The 18,323-nt window shown below is 41.5% G+C and overlaps 1 protein-coding gene across 2 annotated transcripts in view; it reads right to left on the bottom strand.

Moving 5' to 3' along the window:
• The window catches only part of ube2r2 (ubiquitin-conjugating enzyme E2R 2), a 73,537-nt gene extending 55,623 nt beyond the window's left edge, over positions 1–17,914 (bottom strand). The window contains exon 1 of one of the 2 annotated variants that reach the window (XM_055632570.1): positions 17,185–17,914. In XM_055632570.1, coding sequence (XP_055488545.1) covers positions 17,185–17,361 — 177 coding nt within the window. In that variant the 5' untranslated portion in view covers positions 17,362–17,914. The remainder of the gene's footprint in view (positions 1–17,184) is intronic. The other variant, XM_055632551.1, reaches the window with a different exon arrangement.
• Between the last annotated feature and the right edge of the window lie 409 nt (positions 17,915–18,323).

The following is an 18,323-nucleotide window of genomic DNA, read 5'->3' as shown; positions in this document are numbered from 1 at the left end:
TTAACCATGAGCAGCGCTTTTGCACAAATAAGCGAGTTAGGTATTCCTACTGCGCATGCGAAGGTCATAGGTCACTCACCATAAACATTGTTGGTAGCTGAGCAGCTGAATCTTCATTTCATTCGTATTTTCCAGCTTTGATTCTTCTAGGTAAGAAAATACAGCTTTCAAACTGTGTTAGTTGTATTTATTGTTCCTTTGTACAAAGCTACCATGATTTTGTCCTTTTTATTGCTTTATGCTTCGGTGAGTGAGTGAGATCATGCTGCTGAGTGGGGTCGGGGTCAGGCCACTGTTGAGTTGCTGCTGGCCTCTTTGGCTATGCCTCTCTCCTTGTCCAGTGGCTGTCGGCTGGCCCCCTCGGTCGGCGGGGATACACTTGGGTGCTTTGTGTGTATCCCCGTTGATGGCTGGTGCTCGGCTTTCACCAGCGCCAGGGTGGTTGACCGGCAGCTGCTGGGTGGGGCTGGGGGTGCGGCTGGCGATACCCAGCCTGTCGGGGAGCGGGTTCCTCGGGAGTTGGAGCGGGGTTGGGCTGGAAGTGGTGCTTCTTCTCTGCGCAGGCTGTGGGCCTGGGGCCGCCGGTGTCCCGTCAGTCCCGGGCTGTCGGATGGCGAGGCGGTGTTGAGCTGCAGTTGGTGCTTCTTCTTGTTCATGCTGGCTGTGGGCCTGGGGCCATCAGTATGCCATCGATCTGGGACCGCACCGGACATCTCGAGTGGCGGTCCGGCAGCACTTGCGGCGCCGGGGACCCAGGATCGATCCTGACCGCTGATGAGGCGCGGGTCTGTGTGCGCACTCTCCCGTCTCCCACTCGCATCTGCCCCCTCTCTCCCGCTGTTATATCCTGCTCTCCCGCTACCTGGCATCCCCGTTCATCAGATTAAATATATTTTTTTACACAAATTATGAATAAAGATAAGAATTTATACACAGTCTATACAGCCAGCGCTTTCTTCGCTTTTTCTTTATGGCGAATAACCTTTGACAAATCCCATGATCCCTTGCATTTTTCGGAATACCGAACTCGCTTATTGCAATAGAAAATTCACAAACCTCGTGTCATTTGATGAAAATGTTGAAATACAAAATACACACAAGAGTGTTTTGTAAAAGGTCACAGCAATCTCCCAGGGAATAGTTAACGTAAAATATGTAGCATTGTACTCCAATAACTGTCTTGCTGACAACTATTGGTGGTCTCCGATAAGAACGCATTCTACACTCGCTGGAGGTACGTCACCCACCCCACCAGTCTCAAGTGTATCTGTGGATGAGCTGGCACTGGTATTCACAGACTTCCTTAACCTCTTATTACTCCATTCTGAGGTCTCCACCTGCTTTAAGAAGACCACTATCATCTATCATGCCAAAGTAAGGTGGTGTGTCTTAATGACTTTGTCCATTGGTCGTGACATCTATGATCATGAAATTCTTCGAGCTTGGCGATGGTGCAAATTAATTCCAGCTTCATAGACATTCTTGTTCCACTACAATTTGTCTAACATTGAAACAGATCCCCAGAAACTGCTATCTCCCTGCCCTAAACTCATCTCTGGATCACCTGAACAAGGACATCTATGCTAGATTCATATTTATTGACTATAGGTCTGCCTACAACACCACAACCCCCAACCAATCTCATCTCCAAACTCCTTGACCTATCTCCCTCCCGTCACTGGATTATTGACTTTCTGACCCACAGACCGTAATCAGCGAGGATCAGTGACAAAACATGCTCCACCAGAGCACCTCAAGGATGCATTCTCAGTTCCCTACTGAACTCCTTATACACTAAATGGTGCGGCCAAATTCAGCTCCAACTCCATAAGTTTGCAGATGACATCATCGTGGTGACCGCATCACAAAGAATGAGACGGACTGCAGGAAAGAGGTGAGAGGGACAAAGTTTAAAAGAGACATGCAGAGAATGTTCTTTTTTTTTTTAATCTGGTAGGTTTAACCTGCAGCCTGATGTCAGTAACTAATGCACAGCACTCCTGAGTGAATCACAAATGATTCAGACAATGGCCTGAAAATACTAATGTTGTTTTGCCCAACTAAGCAAAATCTGGACACAAATCAAACATGATTTGAAAAACAGAAATTTTTTGCATAAATGAGTTACCCAAATATTTTCTGTTATCCGTCAATCTTTGTTTGAACATGAACAGCCCTGCCCTCGGGTTACAAAACTGCAGAAGTGACTTTACTGTAATTGCCTTTGCTCAGAATCTCACTTCAAATTATACCCTGAATTACTACCACAGCAGGAAGCTACGTAGCCGGTTCTGTTGTTTTAATGTAATTTTTAAAATATTTATGTTTGTTTTAAACAATGAATGTTTAAAATGCATTATTACTGGAGTAGTTTCTGTGCTTTCCTTTCCTTTGAAGATGATTGAAAATGAAAATTGGACGTTTCCAATTGCAAGTTTTTAAATGTATAGAATAAAAGAATGGGTTGCACCATCAATTAAAAAAAAAAAAGATTGTTTAATAGCATTTCATTTTTTCCACTCGGAGGATAGTCCATGTCTAGAATGAGCTGCCAGAGGAAGTTACAGAAGTGAATACAATTACAACATTTGGACAGATATGTGGATAGAAGGGGTTTAAGATGGCTAGCGGCTAAATGTAGGTAAATTAGACTAGTGCAGAATGCCAAAGTTGGCATGGACAAGATGGGCCGAAGGACCTGTTTTCATGCTGTATGGCTCTATGACACTTCTGAACTGAACTATCATGACCTACGTCATTGTCCCATTCACCGCAGACATTGGACTTTGACCCTGGAACATGCAGAGAAAAATACCAGAGAGCAAAATAGTGTTATAGAGAGAAAGTGCAGATAAAATAAAAGTATAAGGGCCCTAATGAGTGAGATCAGGTGCTTATGACAGCACCATTAGTATGATAAAAGCTGGGAACAAGCTATTACTGAATCTGGTAACATGGCTTTCAAGTTTTTGTATCTTCTGCCCAACAGGAGAGAGAAGAGGGAATGACCCAGGTGTAAATTGTCCTTTATTACATTGAATGCTTTCCAGAGGCAGCGTGAGGTGTTGGCACAATCGATGGTGTAGGATAGCAGGCTAGCGCGTAATGGACTAGGCTACATCATCAACTTTCAGTCATTGTTCAGGGTCTTGTGCAGAGTTATTCACCAAACCAAGTAGTGATGCAGCTCAACATGATGCCTTCTAATGCATCTGTGGATGTTGGTTAGAGTTAGTGGTGACATGCCAAACTTTGCCTTCTGAAATACTAGAGGCATCGGCATGCTTTCTTGACCGGAGGTTCAAGGTTGTTCCAGGACAAATTGTGAGTGATTTATGCCGAGGAATCTTAAGCTCTTGACCATTTCCACTTTGGCACCATCGATGCTAACTGGGACATGTACACTAACTTGTTTCCTTAAGTCAATGACGAGACCCACAGCCCTGTTTATATCAACGGGTCGATGGTTGAAAGGGTCAAGAGCTTCAAATTCCTGGGCGTGCACATCTCTGAAGATCTTTCCTGGTCCGAGAACACTAATGCAATTATCAAGAAAGCTCATCAGTGCCTCTACTTCCTGAGAAGACTACGGAGAGTCGGTTTGTCAAGGAAGACTGTCTCTAACTTCTACAGGTGCACAGTAGAGAGCATGCTGACCGGTTGCATCGTGGCTTGGTTCGGCAACCCGAGTGCCCTGGAAAGGAAAAGACTACAAAAAGTAGTAAACACTGCCCAGTCCATCATCGGCTCTGACCTACCTTCCATCGAGGAGATTTATCGCAATCGCTGCCTCAAAAAGGCTGGCAGTATCATCAAAGACCCACAACATCCTGTCCACATACTCATCTCCCTGCTACCTTCGGACTGCAACAACCAGGTTCGGGAATAGCTACTTCCCCACAGCCATCAGGCTATTAAACCTGGCTCGGACAAAACTTTGATTATATGGGGGTTGCGCGAAAGGTCACTGGGTCATATGGCTCGACGCACGGAGCCGCTAAATCCAACTGGAAGACATCTGGCACTTCCGGTATATGTTATTAATGCTAGAAACGCGTACTTTCCTACCTGTTAAAAACCGCCAAAATGTTGAATTTTTGCACTGAAAAAAATTGTGGGTCGGGGTAAGTGTGAAAGACATGTACCCAACTTTAGAATTCCAAACGTGAAGCGAAATGAAGGTATAGAAAAGCGAGAACTGAAGGGACTACAGCAGCTAAAGTGATTGGTAAACATTGAAAATATTGGGAATTATCACGTTTGCTCACTGCATTTCATCAAGTAAGGCATTATGTGTGTTTTTTCTTGATTCCTTTGGTATCTAAAAATTCTCAGAAGTGATAAATCTGGCTGTAAATTTTTCTTCAGATGCGTTTTCATTTTGTATGTAAAAACCCACGAGAACCATGGCCGATTTAAAAAAAAATTACAGCCAGATTTATCACTTCTGAAACTTTTTAGATGCCAAAGGAATCAAGAAAAAACACAAATAATGCCTTACTGTTGATGAAATGCAGTGAGCAAACAGCCAATGTTCGCCAAGCACTCTGGCTGTTGTTGTCCCTTCAGCTCTCGTTTCTATCTACCGTAATTTCTCCTCACTTTTGGAATTGTGAAGTATGCTAAATGTCTCACACGCTTATCCCGATTTCCATAATTATTTACAGCGCAAAAATTGATAATTTCAGCGGGTTTTAACGGGCCCGCTACGCTGGAAACAATGGTAAGTGCCTACCTGCAGTACATCGCGTGTAATCCATTTGGAGTAGCCTAGCAACAGTACGGGTCATGGGTCGTGACCCGACTGCCGTGAAACCTCCCTATTGATAACCAATTATCTGTTATTTGCACTTTATCATTTTATTTATTCATGTGTGTATATATTTATATCATAGTATATGGACACATTGATCTGTTTTGTAGTAAATGCCTAATAAGTTCTGTGTGCTGAAGCAAAGCAAGAATTTCATTGTTCTATCAAGGACACATGACAATAAGCTCGCTTGAACTCGAGTCTGAAGAAGGGTCTCGACCCGAAATGTCACCTATCGATGTTCTCCAGAGATGCTGCCTAACCTGCTGAGTAGCTCCAGCACTTTGCGTCCTTTTGTGTATTAACCAGTTCTGCAGTTCTGCGGTTCTTTGTTTCTACATTTTAACTGCTCCAGTGCAAAATCTCCTCAAGCATCAGCAGTTCTTTGTTTCTACAACTAGCTTCTTTGTCTTGCTGAACTCGACGGAGAAGTGGGTGGCTTGATACTACATTACTAAGCTTCCTGTACAACATTGAGATCCGGCCCACTACAGTGGAGTCATCTGCAAACTTGAGGATGGAGTTAGAGCAGAATTTAGCCAAACTGTCATGAGTGTACAATGACTATAGTAAGGAGCTCAGAACTTAATCTTTGCAAGGCACTGATTTGAAGAATTATCATGTACTAGATACAATTTTGCTTTTAATCTCTGGGTTCCATTACAAAAAGAAATACCACCTCACAGACATATACTTAAGCTATAGACACTGTTCTGGAAGATGTATAGAAAGGTTGGAAGGAAACAGTGTATTTGTGTTTTTATATTTTACTGATAAATATTCCATAACTGATTTAGATTAGGAACATCAAGTATATACGCCTGTTTATTGTGCTGGTCAACTCTGAACAAACAATTGCACCTATACACATAGAGAACTTGGAAATGCAATTAGATTTACACACCACCTTTGAATTTACACAAATGAACAGATCCAGCAAAAAGCAATTTCTTTACCTTTCTTGGCCACTAAAAGTTTCTTCCCCTTCGTTATCAGGCTTCTGAATGGTTACTGTCCCATTCACCTCTACCCCATTGCAGACATTGGATTTTGACCATGGAACGTGCTGAGAATTATATGTGTAAGAAAAAACTGCAGATGCTGGTTTACACAGAAGATAGACACAAAAAGCTGCAGTAAAGGACCTGTCCCACTTTCACGACTTAATTCAAAACCTCTGCCGAGTTTAAAGGACCTAAAAAAAAATAATCAAGATTGTGGTAATCTACGAACTCCTACGAGCTTCCACGACTATGTTCACGAACTCCTACGAGCATGTCTACGAATTCCCACGACTATTTCAATGCCCTCCTTACGAGTAAAAAGTTGCAATTTCTTTCATCCCGACCATTTTTTTTACTCGTGGACATTTTTTATCGGGCTGGAAAAAACGTCCCAACTTACCTGATGCCACGAGTACCTACGGCTGGCATAACGAGCCGCTATGATATATCTACAAACTCCTACGGACTCATTACGAACATTATGCGAGTTTGAATCGAGGGGAAAACGCGGGAGAATTCATGAATAACTCGTGAAAGTGGGACAGGCCCTTAACTCAGTAGGTCAGGCAGCATCTCTGGAGAAAAGGAATAGGTACCATTTTGGGTTTCGACCTGAAACATCACCTGTTCCTTTTCTCCAGAGAAGCTGCTTGACCTGCTGTGTTACTCCAGCTTTTTGTGTCTATGCTGAGAATTATATTCTGAATGTATCTTCCCCTTTGTTCTTCTACCAATTGTATTTATGTATCGTATTATCTGATCTGATTGGGTAGCATGCAAAACAATGCTTTTCACTACCTCGCTACTTGACAATAATAAACTGAAACCTACGACAAGGAAGTGAATCATAAATGGCTCGTAGCCAACAATGCTGGAGAAACTCAGCAGGTGAGGCAGCATCCATAGAGCAAAGGAATGTGTGACGTTTCGGGTCGAGACCCTTCTTCATAAATGGCTCAATCACTGGAGACAGATAAATTCTTGAAAGATTGGGAATCAGGGACTATGAGGAACTGACACAGTGTTTAAGACTGTGACAAGCTTTACGGGGCAAGTATACAACTCCTGCTCACACTTTCTTCTGCACAACTATTTCGATTTTGAAGCTTTGCCCTACACACCTCCCTTTTAGATACCTATCCCATGGCCTTTATCTTTGTCAGGGCTATTCAAAGCTATTTCAGCCATGCTCAAACATTTTGTGCAGATATCCCAATCTCTCTCTCCTCGAGCTGCTCTAACTCCAGTACCAGACCATGATGGTGCTGTTTTCATGCTGAACTTTCCCAATTGCATTTATAGTTTATTGATCCATTATGGGAGTTTCATGACACCAGTTATCAGGCATACCTCAGAGCAGCAATTTTATATGAATGACACAGGTAGTTATTTGAATTCTGACATTTAATGCAGCCTTGCTACATAACCACAGTCGTCTTTGCTGTCAACCCCTTTTCCTAAGCGCCTTAGTAATGGTGATTCAAGACCAGTTCAACTATCCAAACTTTTGGAAAACTGTACTGTTATCTTCAAATTAGATAGATTCATTTTGAATGTCTGCCTTAAATACCACTATGATGTCTCATAGATCAAGTGTGTCATTTTTCAGGTATAGCCAGGTTACTGCTCACCTAATGATATCAAACTTCCCAACAGAGACATATCTTTGTTTTGAGGCCTTCACTTATGGCACCATATTCTCTCTCTTGTCTCTTGATGCCTTTTGACTCTACATCCCAGTGTTCAGCTACCATTAACTTTAAATGCCTCATCCAAATTCTCATTCCATTGCAAATATACAGACTTTAATCAGGACCCAGCTACAGCTCGGGTGCACGGTCTCAAACTAAGCTTTGCCCATTCAGAACACAGAGGAAATGTCTTTGTTTCTCACCCAGAAGGTAATGAATCTTTGAAATTCTTTCCCCAAGCAGTTTGAGGCTCAGTCATAGCATTAAGGCAATTGATTTTTTAAATATTAAAAATAATTAAGGGATAGAGGGCTGGTGTAGGAAAATGGCAAGATCAGCCAGGTCTTATTGAATGGCAGAGCCAGCAGAAGGAATGGTCTACTCCCATTTCTATTGTTCTTACATACCAACATCTGGAACATGCCGAGGACAGGAAGAATGCGATGAGTAACAAAATGAATTAGTTGTAAAACTATGGAGCAAACTATAATTAACTATTTCAAGTGATGTATGATGTAAAAAAAAAAAAAAAAGCGATATGCTTAAGATTTTTATATTAATTGTAACATGCAAAAGATGTTTTTCCATCCATAATATGCACCTCTATTGAAACAATATCAAACCAGTATTTTCTTTCTATTACCTTTAAGAAATATAAAATAAAATGTGCACGTTTTATATCTAGGCATCCAAGCATTAGGTTCTGAGCACATTGGCAAGACTATATGTGGTCTACATATCTACAGGTGACCTACATATCTACAAGTGACCACATTCAAGTCTCGATAAACCATATTGAGAATTGATTCAAAGCTTAATGAACTAGAGTGGAGAATTTAATTTAGTCAATACTTTTTCCAGTTTTCTAATTATGACCTATTTTCCCAAGGTGTCAAGTCACATTGGCAAATTGATGCATCTGTAAACATTTCCTTACCGTATTTTATCATCACTGATTTTTGCAATTGTTTTCAATTATGGACATCAATTAGAGAATAAATAGTTGAGCAAGACAGAGTGAAAAAAAGTCCACTGTTAAATAGATTGGGAACATTTTAAATACTTTTGAGAATTTGTCAAAGAAATAGCAGCTGATGTTTGTTGAGCACTGGGAAAAGAATGGATATCTTCATGAGCAGAGTTCAAGAGCTTTTGGAATTCTTAGCTCTTGCCATATCTGCCATCTTTCTCCATTCTCTTGCTGAACCAATCTTGGTCTTAACCATTGTAAATTTAGCTATTTTTTTATTGGCAGTTTTCAAGAATTCTAGTAAACTGCCTACTGATTAACTCATTGTTGCAAAAACCAATGGATCCCATTTGTTCTTGACATATTTCTCATACTTCTGCTCTACTGACTACATGATATCGGAAATTCTAAGTGGTTTGAATGGATATTTAATTTGCCCTGTCTAAAACATGCAGCATGTCAAACATTTGGTATTTACTGAACACATTTGTCATATTCCATGTTAATTTTGCTCCAGTTCTGTTGTGGTTCTGATCAGCTTGTCTGTTAAACAACCCACACATTGTCAGTACAGTACTATTCTGATACCAGCCATATATAAATTCATTATGTTATGCAATGTGTTAACTTATTAATATCTTAAATCTCACATAGAATCCCAATTTGGAAATTCAACATCCATTCCATGTTAGCAGTGATTTGCAGAAGTAGATGAGTTCATTGTACTGGTAGAAACAAAGAATTGCAGATGCTGGTTTACAAAGAGGACAAAATGCTAGAGTAACTCAGTAGGTCAGGCAACATCTTGGAAGAACGTGGATAGGTGACTTTTCGGGTCTGGACCCTTCTTCAGGCTGATTGTGATGGGGTGGGGCGGTGGGAAGCAAGCTGGAGGAGAGGAGGGGCATAGGAAGTATCCACCTATTACTTGTCAGGCTTTGTCCTGGCCCTTTTCTCTTCCAGCTTTCTACCCCCCTCCCCTCTCAATATGTTTGAAGAAGGGTCCCAACCCAAAACATCGCCTATCTATGTTCTCCAGACATGCTGCTTGACCCACTGTGTTACTCCAGCACATCGTGTCTTATTTTGACTGTGTTGGTATTGACTGATGTAAAATATAATTGGCTAGGACACGAGTAGAACACACTGTTCTTATGTGGGTGCTGTACAATCTCCGATGGCCATTACAGTAGGCAGACTGCATCTTTGTTTAATTTTTTCGTTTGAAAATATTCTTTTCAACTCACCTGGTATTGGAGTAGATTATGTATTGATGCTTTTGAACCATCAAGTTTCTAACTCGAGTCAGAATCAGTCATCTAAGCTAGTCACATTTGCTAATATTGGCCCATATTTTTCTCAACCTTTCCTATCCATACACCTGTCCAAGTGTATTTTAAATGTTGTTATTATACCTGCCTCAACTACCACCTTTGGCAGCTCATTCCATATACCAACCATCCCCTAGGTGGAAAAAGTTGCACTTCAGTTTCTGATTTAATTTCCCCCCCTCTCACCTTAAATCTAAGTGTTCTGGTTCTTCATTCCCTTAGCCTGGGTAAACAACTGTGAATTCATCCTACCAATTCCCCGCATGTGTCTGTACACCTCCATACAATCACCCCATAGCCTCCTGCACTCCAAGGTATAAAGTCCTAGCTTGTCCAATCTCTCATTATAGCTCATTATGTCCTGGCAACATCCTCAAAAGTCTTCTCTGCACTCTTCCCACCTTAACAATATATTTCCTATAGCATGGGAGATCAAAACTGAACACAAGACTCCAAATGTAGCCTCATCAATATGTTATACAACTGGTTGATTGGCTGGGTGATAGGAGATAAAGGGTAGTGGTGGACGGGTGAAAATCTACAACAGGTAGCCTACTGCAGGGAATGCCTGCTGGGACCTTTTTTTGTTTGTAAAATGCATAAATTACTTGGATAAGAATGTAGATGGTGACTTTGTAAATGGCATGAAAGTTGGAGTTGTAGAGAAGATTGTTGTCCAATGATATAGATCATTTGGAAAGTCACACTGATGTATAGAAGGTCATTAGGCTGCAAGTCTATAAATCCTTATAAGTGGTGATACAGGAGAATAAGGTTGAGAACAAAAAATGGGTATGCTTCCTGTATAGGATGAAGGGTTAAGAACAAAAATTGGGATGTTATGTTGGTTTAACTTTACTTGGTCCTGTACACAAAATTTTGGTAATTCTGGGAATATCGGGCAACAGTTCTGGTCAACACACTAAGAGGAAGAATGTGGTAGCATTAAAAGTGGGCAAAAGAAAATTCACCAGGATTTTGCTGGACTGGAGGATATAATGGTTAGAGATTGGATAGGCTGGGTTTTTTCTCACTGGAACGCAGGGGGGCTAAGGGGTGACCAGAGGATTATAAAATTGTGAGGGGCATAGTTAGGGTATAGTCAGAACCTTTTTATAGAAGGATCTATGGATTAAAAAATATTTTCCCCCAGGGCAGATAAATTTAGATTTAGACTAAGTGGGACCCCTTTGGGTCCCAGCATCACACGGGAGGGCTGATCCCCCAACGCAATATTCCACCTCTCCACCAATTCCAAAATTGGTGACCAGTGGAGGGGGCTTTCTGGATGGATGTTGTGGGCTGAAGGGACTGGTTTCCAGAGGGCTAGTATGGACTTTGTGGGCCAAATGGATTTTTGGGCTGGCGGCTCAGTCACTCAAGCCTGTTGTGCTGGCAGCTCACTCACTCACGACTGGTGGGCTGGCAGTTGACTCACGGCTATTCCTTGAAATTCCATTTCAAGCAGGGTGCAAGGCCACCAAATTAGAGTGCAGTTTCTTACCACTTCAAGCAGGGTGCAAGGCCACTAAAGACAGTGAGTCGTGACCTCTCCCTCCTCCATCTTGCAGAGACTGAGCCACGCCCACACTTCTGGGTTTTATAGTCCTTCCCCCTCCCACCAGAAAGGGCGTGGCCTTCATGGCGTGATTGACAGAGAGAATCTCAACATTTTTAAACACGTATAACTCTTTTATTTTTCATCGATAGGAAAAATCCTCAGCACTTGATGAGCGAAGGGGGACTCTGAGTAAGATGGCCAAAAACCACAGCCATGCGTGACAGCGTTTTTTCTAAAATCAATATAAAGCGCAATCAGGAAGTGGTCAAGATCAGACTTTTAGTAATATAGATAAGTTTAAGATGAAGTGGAGAAATTTAAAGGAGATCCATGGGGTAGGTTTTCTCCACACAAAGTGGAAAGAGCTGAAAGAAGAGGTTGTGGAGGGAGATGCTATACAAAATTGAAAAAGCATTGACAGTGATACTCGATTAGGAAAGACACAGAGTTATGTGCCTAATGTGGGTGAATGGGATTAGCATACATAGGTTCTATGATCAGCATGGACAAGGTGGGCCGAATGGGTCTCTTTCTGTGCTGCATGGTTCTATTTCTATTGCTCTTTGGATTTGCATTGTACAAACCAACTGTCAGATTATCAATAAAAGAGCAGCAATCTTTAAAAATATTTAATTGCGAAGAACATTGGAACAAACATTACAATCATGATGGTGGTTGTATAAATGCATGTTCTTTCTTCTGTATAGCAATCTCCTCTCCCTATGGCTTCTTTTACAGAAGAATGAACCACTCAGCAACTGATCAAAGGTGTAGGAAAGAACTGCAGATGGTGGTTTAAATCTAAGGTAGACACAAAATGCTGGAGTAACTCAGCGGGCCGCATTTCGGGAGAGAAGGAATGGGTGAAGTTTCGGGATGAGACCCTTCTTCAGATTGATGTCAGGGGAGTGGGCGGGACAGATAGAATGCAGTCGGTGACAGTAAGACTGGTGGGAGAACTGGGAAGGGGAGGGGATGGAGAGAGAGGGAAAGCAAGGGCTATTTGAAGTTAGAGAAGGCAATGTTCATACCGCTGGGGTGTAAGCTACCCAAGCAAAATATTCATACCTCTGGGGTATTTCGCTTGGGTAGCTACCACCCCTGCGGTATGGACATTGACTTCTCTCACTTCAAATAGGCCTTGCTTTCCCTCTCTCTCTCCATCCCCTCCCCCTTTCTCCCACCAGTCTTAGTGTCTTCAACTACATTCTATCTCTGTCCCACCCATTCCCGACATCAGTCTGAAGAAGGGTCTCTACCCGAAAAGTCACCCATTCCTTCTCTCCAGAGATGCTGCATGACCTGCTGAGTTACACCAGCATTTTATGTCTACAACCGATCAAAGGCCCCAGTTTTCCTCACCTATTTCTGATGAGGTAGTCCATCACAGTCGTACTAAAACGCTTAGTATGAAGCATAAGGGTGCACCAATCAGGATTCCTTTGCCTCATTGTAATTCAACTGAGCTCCAGGATGTGGGTTTTGCTGGCAATGAGAGGATTGGACTTAGCCATGTTGTTCCTTGCATTCGTATGATCTGCTGATACTCAGTCAAGGCCACTTACACACAACAGATTTTGATTGGTGAGGACTGGCAAAAAACGGATTGTTCCAACAATCAATGGCTTTGAGTCAAGTGAGGAGGAGCAAGTGCTTCTTTAAATATTATGTATATTGTACCCGTAAATAAAGTACTTTTGTAAAAAATATGCAACCCAACCAATGTTTCGTAAAGTTGCAATTCAAATTCTATTCCCCAATCTATGAAGGCAAGCATTACAAATGCCTTCTGCAACACTCCAATCACTTGTGTTGCCCTTTTCAAGAAACTTTAAAAATTGACCTTAGTCCTAGTTCATCAACATACCTTGGTTTCTGACCATTTACTGTATATATTCTAACCCTATTTGACAAAAATACATTACCTTACACTCAGCAGGATTAAATTTCATCTGCCAATGCTTCACCCAATTTTTCAATTAATCCATATCATGTTGTTGGCTTAGAATAGCCTTCCTCGATACCAATGTTAATGTCACCTGCATACTTATTAATCATACCTCCTACAATCACATTCAAGTTGTTATATAGCACAAATCTAAAAAAGTATTGATTACTTTGGTAAACCTCCAATCAAAATTCCAATCGGAAAAAAAATCCTTCCACTACTGTGGCTCTGCCCATATCACCAAACCAATCATCAATCTATTCACCCAGTTGACCGTGGATCCCATGTGCCTTAATATTCTTGAGTAGCCTACCATGTAGAATCTTGTCAAATGCTTGACTAAAGGCTATATAGACAACATCTATTGCCCTGCCTTCAATTACCGCGGTTACCACCTCAAAACCAAAATCAAATTAGTAATATAAAATTTCTCTTCATAAAGCCACGCAAAGCAAGCTGTCTGAAGGAAGGTCCCAACCCGAAATGCTGTCTGTCCATTTCCCGCCACAGGTACTCCCTGACCCACTGAGTTCCCCCAGCAGATTTTTTTAACTTAAGATTCCAGCATTTACAGTCTCTTGCATTGCCTTATTTGGGAGAAGCAACTGCAATCAAGAATTGTGGGTTAACAACCTTTAATATAAATGACAACCAACCTTCAAACTCTTTTAAATCTTATAACTTGTCATCTATCTTGAAATTACAAGCACTGCAGGTTAAACAAAAGCACCGTTTGTGAAGAAAGCGAGTTATTGGTCCACAGTGGGAGGCCACTTAAGAAATATTGTCTAGAAATTGACATGATCATGACCCATGCATTGTATGCATTAGCCAAACACACAGACAATATAGCTATCTTATTTGGCCTAAATTAAACCAAGTATCTGACATAAACTTAAACTATATTTTGCACCATTGTGACAAATATCAAGGTTCTCGACATGCTATTTTGCCACAGAGCGCATCAAATGTGGTTGTAACCATATTTGTTCACTCAATCAATATTTGGTGTATCCAGGCAGCTGACCCTCATTTGGACAGCTCTGGTCTTTATGGCACTCATTCAAAGTCACAACATACCTGATGTAAAACTATCATAATTTTGTATATTGCAGAGTCTACCATCAACCTCCTTTGCTCAGAGAACAACAGCTCTCTAGGCTAACCCTGTAAAATGTATTTAAATCCGAGAACCATTATAGCAAGACCACAAGGCATCTTCTCCAGGCCCTCCATATCATTCAAATCTAGTGATGAAAACTAAATGCAACACTTATATTGTGGCCTAACCTGAGCTTTATTAAAAGATTTAGGCATAACTTCCTCGCTTTGTTATTCAATGGTTATGAAGCCCAAGATACAATGATGAGATGGTGTTTGTGAGATATTGGTGTGTGCCCAATGGTTATTACAAAATTACTCAGATGGCTGTAAATTGTTTTTGGAAATTTGTATTGTGACACTATATTGATTCCCTATTGATATCTTGAAGGCTTCAAGATACATTTATGATACACCCTTAGAATGTCAAAATCATAGCTTACCCCAATTCTATTCTAGTTGGGTGCCCAAATAGATATTTTGCAACTACAAACACATTTGTCCAAACCAGACTATAGCTTTTCAGGAGTTTGATATACATCATCCAAGACCACGCTTTATCTAAGATGATAAATTAAGTAGTCATATCAATTTAGTTGCATTATATTGGTTATTCCAACTGGATGAATTGGATTTACTCCAAGATAAATTTGGAATTGGATCTTTCAGTCTAATGCCAAATAATTTTCCAAAAAACTGTCATGTTTTCTATATTGTGATAGTCACACACATGGAATACATTAAATATAAAATTATATATTAAACGTGGTAAAGTTTGACTAATTATAACTGAGAAAATTGTGCTGTGGAGACATGTAGAATTGAAGAAATATGCTAATGTATGCAAATAATCTTTATGCCATCCCAGCTCATTCCCCGCCAGTGCTTTATCTCTTCACCCCTCCATCAAATATAGTGAGCTGCAATTCTATGGGTCAGTCTTCTGATATTCAGTCAATGGTTAATCCATGGAAATGTTAATTAGAACTTATGATACACCCTTAGAATGTCAAAATCATAGCTTACCCTAATTCTATTCTAGCTGGGTGCCCAAATAGATATTTTGCAACACAAACACATTTGTCCAAACCAGACTATAGCTTTTCAGGAGTTTGATATACATCATCCAAGACTCGATTAGTCTTAGTTGATAAATTAAGTAGTCATATCAATTTAGTTGCATTATATTGGTTTTTCCAACTGGATGAACGGCACAGGCTTGATAGATTTCAGATGGATAATCAAAATGTATTTACTTTTTAAACAAATAAGGGAATCAATAACATGGGTCACTTTCCACGCGTGCCCAGGTTTATAATGTATACTCTTATGCTTATTGGGAAACATGACATTCTGCCCCTTATTACACGTGACACGTGTACAATTTTACGAATTAAATGAAAAACTGATAACCAATCCACGGAAATACAATTACAAGATCAAGAACGGAATAAAGGTCAGGGGATAACACGCCTTTTATCCCCATTAGATGCGATGTCAAAGCGGCATGTAACATTCGCTTACAAGAGAAAAATGAACAGGATTAAACAAACCAACACATTTTATATTTAATGTAAAAAAAACTATTTTATCCGTATCGGTAAATAGAATCGACATTAGGTTTCTATTTTAAAAAATGGCATGGACGTTTTCTCCCAGTGACAGCTTCCAATATTTACAAAACGGTTTTTACTTAAGGCCTAGAATGCCAAAGTCCACGAGTTTGAAAGAAAACATTAGTAACCCATCCTCTTTAATAAGAGGTGGTGAAAGACAAGGGGATCTGCTGCAATAAGGGATACTGGGAAGCTAATGCAGTTTATTACTGCGCAGGTGGGCGATTCAATGCAGTCAGCGGCTTCCTTTGTACAAATTAATCCACCGAGCATAATATAAAATAAATCCATATATAGCCATATAATACAATTAAATCAAATTCATGACATTTACATTTGATAGTTACCAGGATTATTCCGCTATCCAACATGGGGAATATAGAGAAAGTGCACAATAGACCCATTGCCGCAAAAAAATGTCATCTTTGAAATTGGTATGTTCTCAAAGTAGTAACAGTAATGAGGAGCCACATTATATTACCTTCAATTAAATCATTCTACCGTCTCACACCAAAACGTGGAAGCTGAACGAAACAATACGTTCCTTCTTCATTGTTAAGAAGCCACGATATTTATCCTCGCCATAAATTATTAAAATCCCACCAAGTGATTTCACTTGAAGTCTAAGAAAAGTATCCCATAAACTCCATGTCGTTTCAAATTATACGTATACACCCTAATAATTCGACGCGAGAAACAATGAAGAGGCATCGTGTCTGTTACTAGCACTTCTCAGTATCAGCCACAAAGAAGCCTTCTGGACGATTACTTAAAAGTCTATGCGACTTGAAAGCAAAATAAACAAATCAGACCGTACAAGCGAAATCAAACTTAAAACATACTCTCGAAGAACCTACACATCTAGTTCTTCCCAAAATTAAAAAATAAACGATTTAAGCCAAGACACAAAACAGCGAGGGGAGCGAGGAAGATTTGTTTATCCAAGTTAATAAAACGCTTCGCTGCTGCTCTTCACTTGATCCAAGACGGGCTCGTGATTTGCAGCCGTAAGAAATTAAAAAAAACATGTTGGCGAGCATTAACGCCCTTAAATGACAACAGTTACTTTATTAGCAGTAGCAATGCAAAAATCGGCATGGCGATCCAGGATGTAAATAGGGCCTTCGGACCCCTGACTATGTCATTTACCTTAAAATAGCCTCCTTCGTAGAGCGTGTTGGGGGGACCGAAGATCGCTACTTCCCAATTGTAGAGATCGGACTCGTCCACCAAAGTGATCCTGAAACCTTCCACCGGCTCCTCCTGCAAACTCTTAAGCTCCAACATTAAGGCCTTCTGAGAGCTCGTCATCTGCTGCTGAGCCATGGTGGTGGGCGGCAGAAAGGCCGAGGGAGGAAGGAAGGAAGGAAGAGAAGGGAGAGGAAGGGAGAGGGGGGAAGGGGGGGTACAAAATAAAACAAACCAGGGGGAAAGAAAATTAAAGGAAAGCAGCTGCTGGGAAAGGCAAAGTCGCCAGCAGGCAGGCAGGCAGGCAGGCGATGAAACAAACACACGACGCTTTGGACACTTCACCAAGTTCAGGGGGGGAGGGGGAAAGAAAAAGTCCTTCCTCCTTCACTTCACAGCGCCAGGCTCTGGAGAGAAAAAAATCAGACCAGTGCTCCACACATCGGGGTGGTATCAGGCAACCGCCGGCAGCTCATGAAGAATAAATACTTCGATCTAGTATTTTTTATATATATATATAGATAGATAGATATATATAAAAGGCAGGAGCAGGGTTTGCGATACTTGTTGTTGCCGTGTATGTCTGTCGGTGACAATGTGGTTGTGACGGTGATCTCTCTCTCTCTCTGTCTGCGCCTCGCCGGCCGGCACTGGTGGTGACAGCAGTAAAATGGCCCTGCAGCGGCTGCAGCGGCTCCGGCCCCGCCCACAACCCCCGGCCACGCCCCGCGACGTCACCCGCGCCCTTTGTGACGCGCGTTCGCCCCCCCTCCCCCCGGCCATGTGTCGGCGCTCAGCAACGCGCATGCGTAGACGGGGCCCCGGGCCTGGGCCGACGCCGGACGCTCCGGAGCTGGAATCTCATTGGTGGCGGCCGCGCTACGTCATCATTGGTCGAAGGGGTCCTGAATCTTTGGTCCTCTCTTCCATACGTCAGCGATTCATGTTCTCCAGAGATGTTGCCTGATCTGCTGATTTACCCCAGCACTTTGTACCCATCCATGTACCATCCATATACCCATCCATGTACCCATCCATGTACCCATCCATGTTCCCATCCATGTACCCATCCATGTACCCATCCATGTACCCATCCATGT

This window comes from Leucoraja erinacea, chromosome 1, assembly GCF_028641065.1.
Source record: "Leucoraja erinacea ecotype New England chromosome 1, Leri_hhj_1, whole genome shotgun sequence".
NCBI classification, from domain to species: domain Eukaryota; kingdom Metazoa; phylum Chordata; class Chondrichthyes; order Rajiformes; family Rajidae; genus Leucoraja; species Leucoraja erinaceus.
This window is presented reverse-complemented; position numbering and strand designations above follow the sequence as displayed.